Raw genomic sequence first — 15,624 nt, forward strand, 5'->3', positions numbered from 1 at the left:
CTCACCTTCCTGCAGAATCTCCAGGGCCTCGGCCCTCTTGTCCTCTGGTAGGAAGTCCAGTTGGGAAACTATCTTGTACCACAGCTCCCTGTCGTAACGGGCCACAATCACTAAGGCATTGGCCACCTTAATTGTCGTCACCGCCGACGAGATGACCCGTCGCCCCATGGCGTCCAATTTCTTACCCTCGCCGTCTGGTGGGGAAGTAGAGGTTGGGGCTGTCGCCCCCGCCACCTTCTTCTTGGCCGCCGCTGAGACGACCGAATCCGGCGTAGGTTGAGCCCTGAGGCACAAAGGGGCGGCGTCAGGGACCCGGTACTTCTCGTCCCTCTTGGCAGGCGTCGTGGACGGGTTCTTCAGGATCGCAAATCCCTCGTCCCAGATATCGTCGAGTAACGGTACCGCGAGGACCGTCTTTCTCTTGGCCTCTCGCTGTTGATAGAGGAAACCCTCCTTCTTCTGTTCCTCGGGGCAGAGTTGGAAGAGCCTGGATGCCCTGGCGATCATGGCGTGAAAGGAGCCAATTTCGTCGGGCGGGGAAGCCCGAGCGAGTGGTGATGGAAGGTCCGTCCCGTCGTCACCACTGTCATCCGTCCCCGTATCCATCGCTGTGTCATCCCTAGGATCGGGTGAGGGGGATGAGGGCTCCACGGGTCGTGGGGGCATGAAGGGCGGGGAGGGATGAATTCTCCTCCGCTTGTTCGGAGGGCTTCCCGACGGGCCCGGTTCTGGATCGTCCGCCGGGGTTCGTGGTAATCTCGTCCTTATCTCCGTGCATAAGGTTTGGATTGCCATCAAAATGGCCGCCAAGTTGTCTTGAGGCTCGGGCAATGGCTGCGACGGGAGGGAAGGCTGCTCCTCCACTGGGGCCTCGTCGGCACCACCGTCGCTTTCTTCGACCACCTCTTCGGGATCCCTCCCGTGGGATCGTACCTTCTCGAACCTCTCAATGAGGTTCTTCACGGTTTCCACCAGCTCCTCTTCAGAGGCTGAATCTGTGTCCGTAATGGCCACCGCCCCCCCCCCCCTTTTTCCACTGGGGTTTTCACGGGGGTCTCGTCGATGGGCTGGAAAGAGGATTCCCTCCGCGGTGGCAGGGAAACTCTGGGCCCCGAGGTCGCCTCCACTGGTGTAGCCTCCACAGGCTTCGCCAGGGTCGCAGCGACTCCCTCGATAGAGGCCTTAGCTGGTTGAATCAAGGCCTTCACCACCTTGGGCGCGCTTGAGGCCTTCACCATGGGGGGAGGGTCACCGCCTCGCTCCCCCTTGGCTAAATCCTTCGAGATCGACCTGGGCCTCTCCAGAAGCTTACCCGGGTTCTCGGATTTCCTCTTCCCCGAACCAGAGCGTTGGCTCATGGTTGATGGTGCCGGGGAAGGCGCGCCTTGTCTGGCAGCCGAAGAGCCCGACCGTTCGGCGCTCCCGGTGCCCGCGGACTTGCGGTGCTTAGCCTTCTGTTGGGCCCCCGTCGCCAGGGTGCCCTCACAGGACTTCGAAGACCACTCGGACCTTTTCTTCTCACCTGCTGGGCCCTTCTCCAGCCAGCTGGCGATGCGGGTACGACAATCCCTCATGGTCCGTTCCGATAGGTTCTTGCAGAATGCACAGTCCTTCGCCACGTGCGTCTTGTCCTCATGAAGGCAGTAGAGACATCTCAAATGCTCGTCCTCCTTGAAAACATTCTGACCCGCATCCAGGGCAGTTCCTGAACAGCTTGGATCCGGGCGTTGAGCTTCCCTTGTCCTGGGCCATATCCATGGTAGGCCTCAGAACTTCTGGAATCCTCCAAGAAGCGTAACTCAATGAAAACTTCACCCTTGAGGGGCGTAGAAAATTCCGAAACGGGTCCCCGTTGATCGGAGTAGAACGGTGGAGCTTGAGGCTCGATTTAACCGAAAAATTAGAAAATCTCTTTGAAAAAAAGCGCGAAAACGCAGTAAAAGCTCGAGAGCTATAGCACAAGGACTCCAATACTTGAACGTGCGGTAAAAATCTGAGGGTGGCTGCCAGGGGAGGGGCTTAGGGAGAGGGCAGTCATTGGCTGGGGGCAGTATGACCCAGAGACCAGTGATTGGTTACTACTAAGAAAGACAGTTCAGAAACGAAACTGATACTGATTTTTTCTTTACTGACGATTCCCAGCCTGACGGGGAATATTCATGAGCATGTGAATCCATGCCAGACCCCATGCTGGAGAAAGCTCATTGTCCGGTGTCTGTTCCCTCCTTGGCTAGGTGGGTTAGATGAGTTTGTACTAAGCTGGAATTGTTTTATTGCATTTTTGGGGATCATTCGGTTAGGGGCCCCATAGCATCCAAGGCTTATTGGTCTGGGGACAGGCTGGAGTGGATTTATCAACATGTTTTTCACACATGCTATTGTAAACCTATTGTTCATGCTGCTTCTTTGGCTGTCTCAGAACTTTGGAATTGGCATAATAGGAAGCCGCTTTGCCATGCCACACTGTTGATGGCTCCTAGTGGTTATGACGAAGAGTCTGGAGGCTATCAATATTATGGAGGTGGTTATCCTGCTCTACTTGGCAACCTATGTATTTGGTCACCTTCTGTTACGCTCACCTGGTATCCACAGGGACGCCACCCAGCCAGGTTACTTGCTGGTATGCTTCTCAGCTTTGCCCAGATGTGGTCTGCGGGGAAGGTTCTGTCTGAAAACACAGGAGGACTGTGTTCAAGGCTGTCCGACCGCGGTAATTATCCTCCCTCCACCCCTGTACGATTTCAGCCCCTCTGGGACCCTCTCTTCACCTTGTGGTAGAGTTAGGCGTGCTCTCCGTCCTGCCTTCTTTGCAGCGGCGCTTTGTCTTTCATGGGCGTGTGCGGTCCAGTTACTTCACTGAAGCCGGCCCATTTGATATTGTTCAGGTAGGTCTTACTGCTGTTCTTTAGTAGTTTTGTTGCTATCCTGCATGCCTTTCTTTGTTTAAAAATGTCTTTTTTCTCCCTTGGTAAATGATGGCGTATTAAGAGCGCTATAAGGCGGTAAGTAAGCGCTATGCGCAGCGCTGCAAAGTCTTGTCTTTGCTAACCTGTGTTTTTCTTTCTTGTAGGTCACAGTGTTCTTCAGCGCGAGTGGAATGTCCGGAGTGGTGCCAGCCGAGAGGCGACCAGCCAGGTAAGCCTTTTGAGCAGTTCGTAACTTGCAAATGTCTCTACTGCTTTGTTTAATGTTGCCTCCATCTTCCTCTTTCAGGTCATTCTGTCCGGGAGGGGTGCAGATTCGAGGAAGCTGTTCTCAGAAGCTGCAAGTGGCTAAACATGAAGACTGCAGGTAAGATGCTGCTGCTAATGATGTTCCTTTTGTCTCCTTGCAGGTTCTGCTTCTCCGAAGTTCGAGGGAATAGCTGGACACGGTGAGCATCACGTTGCAAGCTGCAAAGTAACGCGAACCGTGTTGTCTTGCTCGGGTGTGGTTTAAATAACCCCAACAAAATAGTCCAGGTAAAGTAGTCCCTAGGCTGCCACACCCAAAACACTAGACGGCATAGCTTGGTTCTTTGGACCCAAGCTATGCGGAAGCCTCCATGTTGGCTGATAACACATTAAGTAGTTCCCAAGCACATGTTTTTCATGGTGTAGATTTGTGCTCTTCCAGTATTCTTCCCAAATGTGGTGACAGCATCCACAGACGGGTCATGCCTGAAGTAGAGTAGCTATTTTAAATGTGGTCCACACAACAGAAACCTTTAAAAATACAAGTAATAACCTGCCTCTTTATATTTTAACAATCACAATGTTCCCTACCCTAAGGCTCCTCCCCGGGCCTGGAGAGCCACAGATTTACATCTCGAACTATGATCCGTCCCCCTGATTAATCTGACGAATTACGCTGACGACACCCAGATACTCATTCCTATCAGTGGAGACTATTTGGCTGACACAAAGGCCCTGAACGAGGTCTACCTGGTGATCCAAGCCTGGATGGCACAACACCAATTATGCCTCAACGATGACAAGACTGAGCTCCTCATCTTGGGCACTACGCAATGTCTTAGTAAACTTAAGCCGTCCTACCAATCATTTATAATTGATGGCAACACCATCCAAGTCTCGAAAGACACCAAAACTTCAGGCGTCTACCTTGACGCCACCCTATCCCGACAAACTAATGCAGTCAGATCGGCCTCCGCATACACCTGCAAACTCATTGCAGCTTGCAGGCCATTTCTGACAACCCCAAATACGGTCACATTGGCCAGAACTCTCATCATGGCCAAAATCGACTACGGGAGCGCCCTTTATCTAGGAACTAGCCAAGAGAACATAAACAAACTGCAAATCGCCCAGAATAACGCCGTCAGAGCGGCCTTAAACATACCGCGAAACCACCATATCTCGGAATCTAGATCCAACCTACATTGGCTACCGGTCAAACAGAGAATTTCATTGAAAGCCTTAGGTCTTACCCACAAATGCCTAGCCAACCAATCCCCCCCCGTACCTCTGCAGCCGGCTATCCCGCCACGCGCCTACCCTCCCCCTCAAATAACTGCCCAGACCCACTGTCTAACCATCCCCAGGTTCAAACTACAAAAAGCAGGTGGATCTAGCTTCCCCGTCTTAGCTTCCAAACTCTGGAATGCCCTCCCCCTTACCATCAGATCTGAAGAATGTTTTAGTGCCTTCAAATCCAAAACGAAACCCTGGCTCTTCAACCAGCCCTGAAACCCAGACCTCTTATGCTCCTGGAAGCCTGTCCCAGGAATACACCTGCCCTAACCTCCGCGTTGTAAATGAACAAGTTACTTGTTACCTTGTAACGTTCTTTCGATGGGATGTTCCTCCGACGTATTCCTTATCTATGATATTTGTATCTCCAGCTTGCTGGCCTCGGAAATTTTTTTCCCCAGTAGAGGACGCTGTGCGTCGACGTCCGTCGAGTAGGTGTTCCTCGACAGCCACCGTATCAACGCCGACGTCATCATGCCTATAAATGGCCACGCGCAGCGTCCGTTGCTCAGTTCCGTTTTGTAGAGTAAAGTAGTTATTGCATGAATGGTTACTACCCTTGAAGGAGCGTAAACTGCAACCACAAGGGAAATGTTACTGCGGGGATGGATGGGAGGGGCGATAAGGAATACGTCGGAGGAACATCCCATCGAAAGAACGTTACATGGTAAGAAGTAACTTGTTCTTCGAAGGGATTGTGTCCTCCGACGTATTCCTTATCTATGATACACTCCCATAGCAGTGGTATGTGATTGGAGGCGGGAGTAAGAGATGCCATATTACTCTTTAAGAATGAACAGAGTGTAACACAGCTTTGCCAAATCTAGTCTCCTGACTAGAGGAGGAATCCAGGCTATAAAATTTGGTAAAGGTATGTGCGGACGACCATGTGGCAGCCGCACATATGTCTCTAATTGGTACCCCTCTTTGAAGAGCTGAGGATGCTGCGATACCCCTGGTCGAATGAGCCCTTAGATTTTGAGGGGGCTCCTTCCCTGCCAGTTTGTAGCATTCCAGAATGGCTAAAATAATCCATCTGGAGATGGTTTGTTTGGTTATTGGTAATCCCAACTTATGTCCTGCGTAACCTACAAAGAGTTGGTCTGCTTGTCTAATTTTAGCAAGTCTACGGATATAAAAACTCAAGGCTCGCTTAGGGTCCAGCCTGTGTAGTCTCTCTTCCTCTTTCGCCGGATGGGGAGGAGGATAGAATGAAGGTAAAGTAATCTTCTGAGTAATGTGAAATTCAGAAACTACCTTTGGGAGGAAGTTAGGCTTCACCTGTAGAACGACTTTGTCCTTGTGAAAAATTGTATGAGGAGGTTTACAAGATAGGGCTTGTATCTCGCTAACCCTTCTAGCAGATGTTAATGCTACCAATAAAACAGTTATGAGGGTGAGAAACTTCAATGAGCAAGAGTGGAGTGGTTCAAAAGGAGCACCCTTTAGGAAGTTTAAAACTAGATTTAAGTCCCATAAGGGAACTTGGAATGGTCTTGGAGGGTAAACATTAGTTAGACCTTTCAGGTATTGTATTACCAATGGAATTTTGAAATACGATGGCTCCTCTGCAGTGCGCTTAAAGATCGATAGCGCTGCGAGGTAGCCCTTAATAGTGCCAACTTGAAGGCCTGAATTTGCCAAATAAAGTAAGAAGGATAACACCGTAGGTGTACCACATGAAAAGGGTTTGATATTCTTTTCTCTGCACCAGCTGCAGAATTTATTCTAACAGCAGCGGTATAGAGTTTTAGTTGCTGGCCTTCTGGCCGAAAGCAACACCTCCATGACGTCATCTGGAAGGTCCCAATCCTTGTACCTCAACCTTTCAGATACCAAGCGTGAAGGTTGAGGGTCTTGATGGCTGGATGGAGAACCTGACCTTCCTTCTGCGAGAGAAGATCCTCTCTGTACGGTAGACGAATTGGAGGATGGATGGACATGTCCAGAAGGTCCGGGTACCACGTTCTCCTGGCCCAATTCGGGGCAATTAGGATCATGGTCTTCCGAAATCTCAACCTCCTGATCATTTGAGGAATGACAGGGACCGGAGGAAACGCGTACAGAAGTGGGAACTCCCAGTCCACTACGAACGCGTCTCCTAGAGCTCCTCTCGGGGGACATTCCCTTGAGCAAAATCTGTCGCACTTCCTGTTGATACTGGTGGCAAACAGATCCACTTGAGGGGTTCCCCAAAGGGCGAAGATCTCTTGAAGGACTTCCTGAGCTATCTCCCATTCGTGGGAGACTCTTCTGCCTGCTCAGAGCGTCCGCTGTCAAGTTCTTCTCTCCGGCTAGGTGAATTGCCGATAGAGAGATTCCTTCCTGAATTGCCCAAAACCAGAGCTGTATCGCCTCTCTGCACAAGGGCAGTGACCCTACTCCTCCTCTTTTGTTGAGGTAGTGCATGGCCACTGTATTGTCCTTCATTATCAGGACGTTTCTCCCCCGTACAGACGGCAGAAAAGCCTTCAGTGCCAGTCTGATGGCTCTCAGCTCCAACAGGTTGATGTGTAGTCTGGACTCCGATGGAGACCAACGACCGCTGATGGTCAAGTCGTTGGCATGGGCTCCCCACCCCGTAAGTGAGGCGTCTGTGACTACTGTTATCTCTGGCCATGGTTGCCAAAACAGTTCTCCTTTCAAGAGGTTCTCTGGAGAGGCCCACCATTGAAGGTCGTGGGCTACCTTGTCCGGAATCCGGAGGAGATCTGTCATCCTCCCTGAGAATTGTGACCACTGAGTCCTCAGTGCCCACTGAAGGGATCTCATTCTCAGGCGAGCCTCTGGCACAAGGGATATGCAGGATGCCATGAGGCCTAGCAACCTCAAAAAGTCGTAGGCTGGGAGACGTTGGGCATTTTGAAACCTGGTGACCATCTGCAGAATATCTTGAGCCCTCACCTCTGGTGGCGAGGCTTTTCCCAGGGACGTGTCCAGGACTGCTCCAATGAACTGGAGTCTCTGAGATGGTATAATCTGTGACTTCTTTAAATTGAGGGAGAAGCCCAGCTTGTGAAGGGAGTGGCATACATAATCTAGTTGGATCCGAGCTTGTTCCGAAGAAACTGCTCTGATCAACCAGTCGTCCAGGTAGGGGTAGACGTGAATCCCTTCCCTCCTTAGACTTGCAGCCACAACCGACATTAGCTTGGTGGAGACCCTCGGGCGGAGGTCAGCCCAAATGGCAGAACTCAAAATTGATAATGAGAGTTGCCAATTGCGAACCTCAGGTACTTCCTGTGCTTGGGATGGATTGGCACATGGAAATAAGCATCCTGAAGGTCCAGAGATACCAACCAGTCCTGAAGCTGGAGGGCCTGAAGGATCTGAGGGAGAGTTACCATCTTGAACTTGTCCTTCCTGAGGAACTTGTTCAATTCTCGTAAGTCCAGGATGGGTCTCAGTCCTCCGTCTTTCTTTGGTATGAGAAAGTAGGGGGAGTACCAGCCCTTGTTCCTGTCCGCTACAGGTACCGGTTCTATGGCACCTTTCTCTAGCAGGTCTACAATTTCCTGCAAGAGGAGCGGATCCGGCACTTTCAGAGAGCTGTTCCCCGGTGGATGGCTCTGAGGGATGCGTAGAAAAGGCAGGCAGTAACCTTGGGCAACTGTCTCCAATGCCCAAGCATCTGACGTAATTGCCTGCCATTCCGTCAGATGGTGAGTTAACCTGCCCCCTACAGGTGTCTTGTGATGGGAGACCTCAGAGTGGTTTGGGAGCGGCTGATGCAGTTGCCAAAGGTAAAGCGGCTCCTGCTCCTGCTGATGTGGCTTTCTTTCCTTTACCCCGTCCACCACGGGTACATTTTCCTTGGCCTCTTTGAGCCGGCCGTCCTCTGCCTCTTCCATATGAGGAATAATAGCGAAAGGACCTTCCTCTCCAAGAGGATCCTGAGGGACGAAAATTAGTTTGGCGGATTGCAGCTCCTAGTGACTTGGCTGCTGCTTTTGATGTTTGTAGTTTTTCCAAACTGTCATCCGCCTTTTTACCAAATAGGGAAGAGCCGTCAAAGGGCATATTTAAAAGTCTGGCCTGTACGTCAGAAGCAAAGCCGGACTTTCTCAACCACGCATGCCTGCGGATTGTGGTACTTGCCGCCATGGCCCTGCTGATACTGTCAGCAGAATCAATGCCAGTTTGAAGGGACTCACACATTGCATCTTTACCATCTCTGATGATATTTAAAAATGCGTCCCTTTCTTCTCCTTCCTGGAGGCAGTTAGCCGCTGATGAAGCACACTACCAAAGAGTGTGGCTGAACCTAGCGAGCGTACAAGTTGCATTAATAGATTTTAAAGCCATGCTACAGGCCGAGAAGACTTTCTTAGCCATGGCATCATATTTATTATCATCCCTATCCTGAGGAGCAGTGGGGTATGCAGATGTACTGCCTGATGAAGTTGCAGCCTGGACCACCAGACTCTCTGGAGTAGGGTGCTTAGATAGGTATTCAGGGTCAGCATCAGATACCCTATATTTCGCTGACAACTTCTTGTTAACCGCAGGGACAACTTCAGGAGTTTCCCAGTTAGTTAAAATCTTTCTTTGTAAAGCAGAATGAAATGGAACCACAGGATCCTCCTGTGGTCCTTTATCCAGAATATCTGTGAGGTCATCCTGTTGAAAAACAGGTGAAGGTGCAGACCAACCCATGAATTCCATAATTCTTGACATTAGGGTTCTATAAGGGGTATCAGCGTGTTCCCCTGGGTCTGGTTTGACAAAATCCACTTCTGGGGAAGTGTCTAGGCCACTTGCTTCCTGTAATGCATCCTGAAGGTCTTTTAACCTTCTTTCTTCAGAGTCAAAAGTCTTTGGTTCAGGTAATGTGGCTCTCTGCAGCCCATAAGGCCTTTCTTGATCAGAATCTTCCCTTTCTTCAAAAATTGAAGTTAAGGGGGGATGCTCTGGTCTGTGAAATGGTATAAAACCCATCTCTAAGGCAGAGGGAGCCATCATCAGTGGCCTTGAAAAGGTCGATGTCGACGCCGATGTAAAAATCTTCGACGGCGCCGGCAAAGGCGTCGAGAAAACTGGAAGAGGCCTCGAAGAACTCGAGAGGATCGGAATCCTGCTCGAGGATGTCGACGACGTTCTCGACATCGTGTCGGAGGCTCTCGGTGTAACCGTTGGCTGTGGAGTAGCCGTGGGTTTTTCTTTTATCGGCGTCGATGTCGGCGTCGACTCGATCGACGGATGCGTCGAAGAACCCTTCGATGATGGCGCCGATCTATGCTTCGAAGGGGCTTTCGACGATGGTGTCGAAGATGCTTTACTTCCCGATGGCTCATGGTGCTTTCGGGTCGACTCTTTCGTCGGGTGCTTCGACTCGCAGCGTTTAGATTTTTTGGGCTTTTCACCCGGGGTATCACCCTCAGCTGTCTTCGAGGGGGTCGAGGCCGCTTTCTCGAAGACGCTTAGCATCTTTTTTCTGAATTCCTCCCACTCAGCTTGAGAGCTGTGTTGTGTGGGGTAATTTACTCTTTCAGGGGAACTAGAAGACGACGATAAAGGGGATCTTCTTCATCTCTTTTTCGAGTGTCTAGACCTCGACGAGTGGTGGGAGCCACTTCGAGACCTAGACCAAGAATGCTTTCAACGGTGAGGAGACGAATGTCTCGACTCTACCGTGGAAACTTTCGAGGAAGTTAAAACGGACTTACCTCTCTCGAGCTTCCCCTTACGCTCCTTCAAGGCTTTCGCCGTCATGGATAGGCATTCCTCACACTCCTGTTCGATTCCCAGACACCACAAACAGATCCTGTGAGGATCCGTCAACGACATTTTCTTCCCACAGTCTCGGCATTTTTTGAAACCAGACCGAGGAGTCGTCGGGTCGGAGGAGGAAGCCATCGAATACGAGTCGGTTTTCTCGAGGAAATATGAATATATATCGACTGACGAACTGAGCAACGGTATTCCGAGGCACACGAAGCGCGGAAAAACGGAACTGAGCAACGGACGCTGCGCGTGGCCATTTATAGGCATGATGACGTTGGCGTCGATACGGTGGCTGTCAAGGAACACCTACTCGACGGACGTCGACGCACAGCGCCCTCTACTGGGAAAATATTTTTCCGAGGCCAGCAAGCTGGAGATACAAATATCATAGATAAGGAATACGTCGGAGGACACAATCCCTTCGAAATGTATATTACTGTATGCCTTGTATACTTGCACTGTCTTAATAGCTGAATATATGTATGCATATGTAACCATGTCTAAAGTTGCGCCCAGATGCCTCTGGGCCTGAAGGTGCACGTTACAAATAAAACAAATACAAATCCCTTGACTCCTCCATTGCTACTGGTTCTAAGGCCACCCAAGATCCCCGAGTGTGGCTGACCTCCATAACTAACTCTTGAGGCATAGTCAGTGCTTTTCACCTCCTCCATCGACGCCTAACTAACTTCATTCCTTGCAATGCATTTTATCTCTCACTTGTGTTGTGCCTCCTTCATTTAAAGTCGAATTCGGGGTGCGCTTTTAAATCGAATTTGAGTGTTTTGCTTTACCTGTGCACCATCTGCATTTTAATTTGGGGTGTGTTTCCTCTCCGATTCAATCTACTAGGCCCCCTAGTGAGTTTAGCTAGAACTGTGCCTTGCTGGCCACCTCCCTCATTGTTGGCCAAAACCTCTGCCCTCCCATGGCTCTCTATCTCTCCCATATTCTCTAACTGCTACACTATCACCTATTCCCCCCCCCCCATCTCTCGCCAAGACTGGCAGGAAAAAGCACAAGAAGATACCCTCACACTCCTCCATTAACAGTGGCATCAAGTGGGAAGTCTTCTTGGCTGGTTTAGATTCCTCTCGTTGCTTTGTTAATGTCCATCACACTGGCACCATTCTGGTTCAGGGTCCACAACCCGACCACCTTTTTGACAGCATCTTCCCCTCTCTCATTAACTACCTTCCTTTATATATATCCCCCCCTCCTCTGAATGATGCACCACGCCCCTGTACCCCATCCTTCAAAAGCGCTGACCACCTCCACCTGGTGATAACACCCCCGATCAGCCAACAAACACTCCTCTGACATCTGTCTCCTTCTTTAAGACATTGACCTCAACATTCTCGCTCTTACTGAGAATTGGTTCTATGCCAGCTCAGTCACTGCCTTTGACTCCCTCCTCCCTGACAGCTTCAAGATCATCTCCAAGCCTCGACCTCACTGCACCGGGGGAAGGGGGCGTTGCCTTAATCGTACCCTAAGTGGGTTCTTTCTTCCATCTTACCTACTCAGGCCTAGTCCTCTTTTGAAAGCCTGGTTTGCAAGCTGGTCACCTCTCCCACTTCCACCCTGACTATTTGTACCATCTACCAGCCTCCAGGCACCTCCTCCCTATTCCTCCTAAATGGGCTCACTTCTGCTCTTCTTTACTATCTTCCACCTCTAACCTTCTCCTGGGTGATTTCAACATTCAACTTGACTCCCCTGGCTCGGAATCCACCATATTCACTGACCTCTGCTCCTCCCTCTCCCTCTCCATTCTCCCTTTGGGGGCCAACCCACACGGCTGGACACACACTGGATGCCCTCATACACTCTAACCTCTCTCTACCCCCACTAGTGACCCCTCTCTCCAGGTCAGACCACTCTCTTCTCCCCTCTGGGCCCCATTGGCCCCCTGACCGCTCCCCCAAAAGTCGCACCAACCTCGTTCACTAACACCCGCCCCATGAAACGAGTGATTGCGGCTACCTTTGCCTCCCATCTTCAACCCCCCCCACTGCCACCCAACCCTGCCCTCAGCAACCTCCATCTTTCCACCACCAGCACTCTTGACATTCTTGCCCCAGTCATGAGGATCCGTCTGAAACCTGCCTCAAAGCGCAACACTTGGTACGACACCGAACTTGCAGCTGTGAAACGAAAGTGCAGGGCAGCAGAATGGAAATGGCAAACCTCAGGCTCCTCCTCTGACAAACTGGTCTGCCGCCTACTCCAAAGGCAATACAGATTTGCCATTTGTGCCATGAAAAAAGCCCACATTCAGGCACGGGTCTCCAGCGTATCCAATAACACGGCTGCACTTTTCAAAATCTGCAGGGAACAAGCCAACCCCTCCGCAGTCTACTCCCCTTCTCCTTCCCAGGCCCTATGCAATGCACTGGCCTCACACTTTGCCACCAAAACCCAGGACAATCTGACCACCCCTTCTTCACTCCCTCACAACCCAGACCACTCTCCATCCACCACACCCCCCCTTCCCTCCTCCTACCCCCTTTTCTTCCTTCTCTGTCACACCTGAAGAAGTTACCAGAGTTGTCCGCTCCATGAAGGTCTCTTCTAAACAGGTGTCCCCTTGCTCATCCAGGACCATCAAGGAAAACATTGGCTCTCTTGTCCCTGCTCTCGCCGATTTCTGCAATCACTCCTTTATCACTGCATATTTCCCCTCCCCTTAAGCACTGCCTTGTGCGCCCACTCCTGAAAAAGCCTTCCTCCGACCCCAACTGCCCTGCCAGCTATCGCCCTATCTCCATCACCCCCTTATTGGGGAAGCTACTTGAGAAGCTGGCCTTGCCCCATCTTAACTCGCACTGAACTTGTTTGAGGCCTCCACAACCATCAATCTGGATTCTGAGCATCCAGAGGCACAGAAACTGCTCTTCTGAACACCCGTGAAGAACTGCTTGCATCTCTGGACTCCCCAGCTGTCCTCATTCTTCTTGATCTCTTCTCTGCATTTGACACAGTTAACCATTCCATCCTCATACAAAGACTCCATGATACACTTGGTATCTCGGAAAGGGCACAGGATTAGCTGTCTTCATTCCTCACTAACCGCTCTTCCCAAGTCATCCTGGGCCCTTTCTCCTCTCCTACTTCCATCACCACCTGTGGTGTCCCTCAGGGCTCTATACTCTCCCCCTGCCTCTTTAATATTTACTTTTCGCTCTTTGCATGCCTCATCTCCTCCAATTTCCAATGTTATACAGACGACACATAGCTCTTCTTCAGACTCCCTGCTGACCCTCTAGCACCCGCCATCATCCCGACTGCCTATCTGCCATCCAGTCCTGGTGCGCCTCCAACGATCTCTGCCTCAAGGCCTGTAAAATGGAGATCCTTCCCATTGGGACTCCTGCTCCCTCCTTCTTCCCTTCACTCTGGTCTTCCTCCTTGGGCTGTCCCCACTGCACCTTCAACTGAAGGCAGAAACCTTGGAGTCATCTTCGACTCCTCCCTCACACTCAGGACATTGCCAAGAAGTCCAACTATGTCAGGAAGTCCAACTATCTGCTTTTCCTTCTCAAAGGAATTCTACCTTTCCTCATTTCCATCACAGGCTCAATGTCACTCAAGCCCTTGTACTTTCCAGACTTGACTACTTTAACAGCCTCCTCCTGGATCATCCTTCTTCCACTCTGCGACCTCTCCAGCTTATCCAGAATAGTGCAGCGAGACTTATGCTTGGCCTTAAGCCCAGGGACTGCATCTCTCCTGAGCTAAAAAGTCTTTGCTGGCTCCCGGTTGCTGCACAGATTAAATTAAAATCCCTCTGCATCATCCACAAGGCTGTCTGGGCACAGGGACCACGCCATCTTCAACTTTCTTACTAAATACACTCCTTATAGACCACTTTGCTCCTCTGGCACCAACTCTGTGTGTAAAGCGTTTTGCTAAACAGAGGGCAGGGAGTTGCTCACTTTCCTCTGAGGGCTCCCTTCTTTGGAATACCCTACCCCTGCGACTTGAGCAGAATCTTCTCAAATTCCAGAAGCTCCTCAAGACTCCTCTTTTCCTCCTCCTTCTCTCCTCTGCTAATCTCACAGTTGCTGAATCTGTGTCCTTGGCCCTTATGCATTTTCGAGGCCTTAACCTCCCACACCAATTCTTCCCAGCGCCTATATTTCCACAGCACTTTGCATCCGCACACCCTCTGCTCTGGAGACTCGCACTTACACCTCCTGCAGCACAGGCCACATAGCACTCAACTTTCTAGCACTTCGTCCTTGGCTCACCCACAGGCTCAGACTTCCCAGCACTTACCCCCTCTTCCTTTCTGCAATTGCACATTCTGAATACTCACAAGGCATAGTAGGTTTCCCCCCCCTTCCTCTAACCCCTCTGTTCTTAAATACTGTGTTATAAAGTTGTTAAGTATTTCCCACTCTCCCTCCCTGTGGGCGTTTTGAAACAGTCCACTCTTATTGTACGAGCGCCTAACAAGCAAACAATTTATAAATGTTAATGCTTTTGACAGCACAACATGGATTGGAAATGTGATAGAGCCACAAATAAGAGGATCTGTCTGGATTCCCAAGGACAGAAGCAACTGAAATGAGTTTCTTTCTTGCATAGTCCAACCACAATCATGTGGACCCTCACTGAAAAAGCTCAGACAAATGAGTAAAAACAATGAAGACAAAATTTGGACCCACTTAACTTTTATTTAAATAAATAATTGAACATTGCATTGGACCATGACCAGCTGGGCAAGGTTCTTTCCACATATACATACTAGCAAAACCTAGCCTGGAATGCACATGTGGGTTCAACAATGAGGAGGACAAAGCAGTAGACCACACCATGTAAATATACATCACTTAACATGAGGATGGGACACGGTTGGCTAAATAAAATAGCACACTGTTGCCTTTCCCATTGCGAATTATCTGGAAACGTTAGCATCCAGAAGAAGGGAGAGGCACCATGACAAGCTGCCTATGTATGAAGTACAAAAGACAGCTTGCATCCTCTACAAAAAACTGGATACAGTACATCAAACGTCATTTTTTTTCAATAATGTCAAAAGACTCATCTCCATCTCTTCTTTCACTCTTCTGATCCTCATTACTCATGCAGCCATAGTACAGGTCCAGGCAACCAATGTATCTTAAGATTAATCCAAGAACTTCCTGTTGGCGTTGGTTCCAAACAATGCCGCCCGGATGTCTGGCATCATCTGTTTGGAGCACAAGTACATAATTTGGGTTATAGAGGAATCCGCTTTACTAATAAACAAGCATTGACAAAGACAATAGTGTTGGCTTTTGTATGGTGAAAAGATTTTGGATTTCATATATACATACACACTTAAGGAGATGGAGAAACGTTGAGAGAAAAATAAAGAGTGGAGGGTGCAGATGAATGAGGATTGATCAATCAATGAGCAAGGGTATGGTGCTTGAGTGATGAA

General features: G+C 50.0%; 1 protein-coding gene across 1 annotated transcript in view; it reads right to left on the reverse strand.

The window, feature by feature from the left end:
* Positions 1 to 14,855: 14,855 nt before the first annotated feature.
* Positions 14,856 to 15,624, reverse strand: part of ATP6V1E1 (ATPase H+ transporting V1 subunit E1) — a 451,663-nt gene continuing 450,894 nt past the window's right edge. Inside the window, exon 9 of the mRNA XM_069628660.1 lies at positions 14,856 to 15,390. Coding sequence (XP_069484761.1) covers positions 15,328 to 15,390 — 63 coding nt within the window. The 3' untranslated portion in view covers positions 14,856 to 15,327. The remainder of the gene's footprint in view (positions 15,391 to 15,624) is intronic.

Source organism: Ambystoma mexicanum, chromosome 12, assembly GCF_040938575.1.
Source record: "Ambystoma mexicanum isolate Mex_15411 chromosome 12, UKY_AmexF1_1, whole genome shotgun sequence".
Lineage (NCBI taxonomy): Eukaryota > Metazoa > Chordata > Amphibia > Caudata > Ambystomatidae > Ambystoma > Ambystoma mexicanum.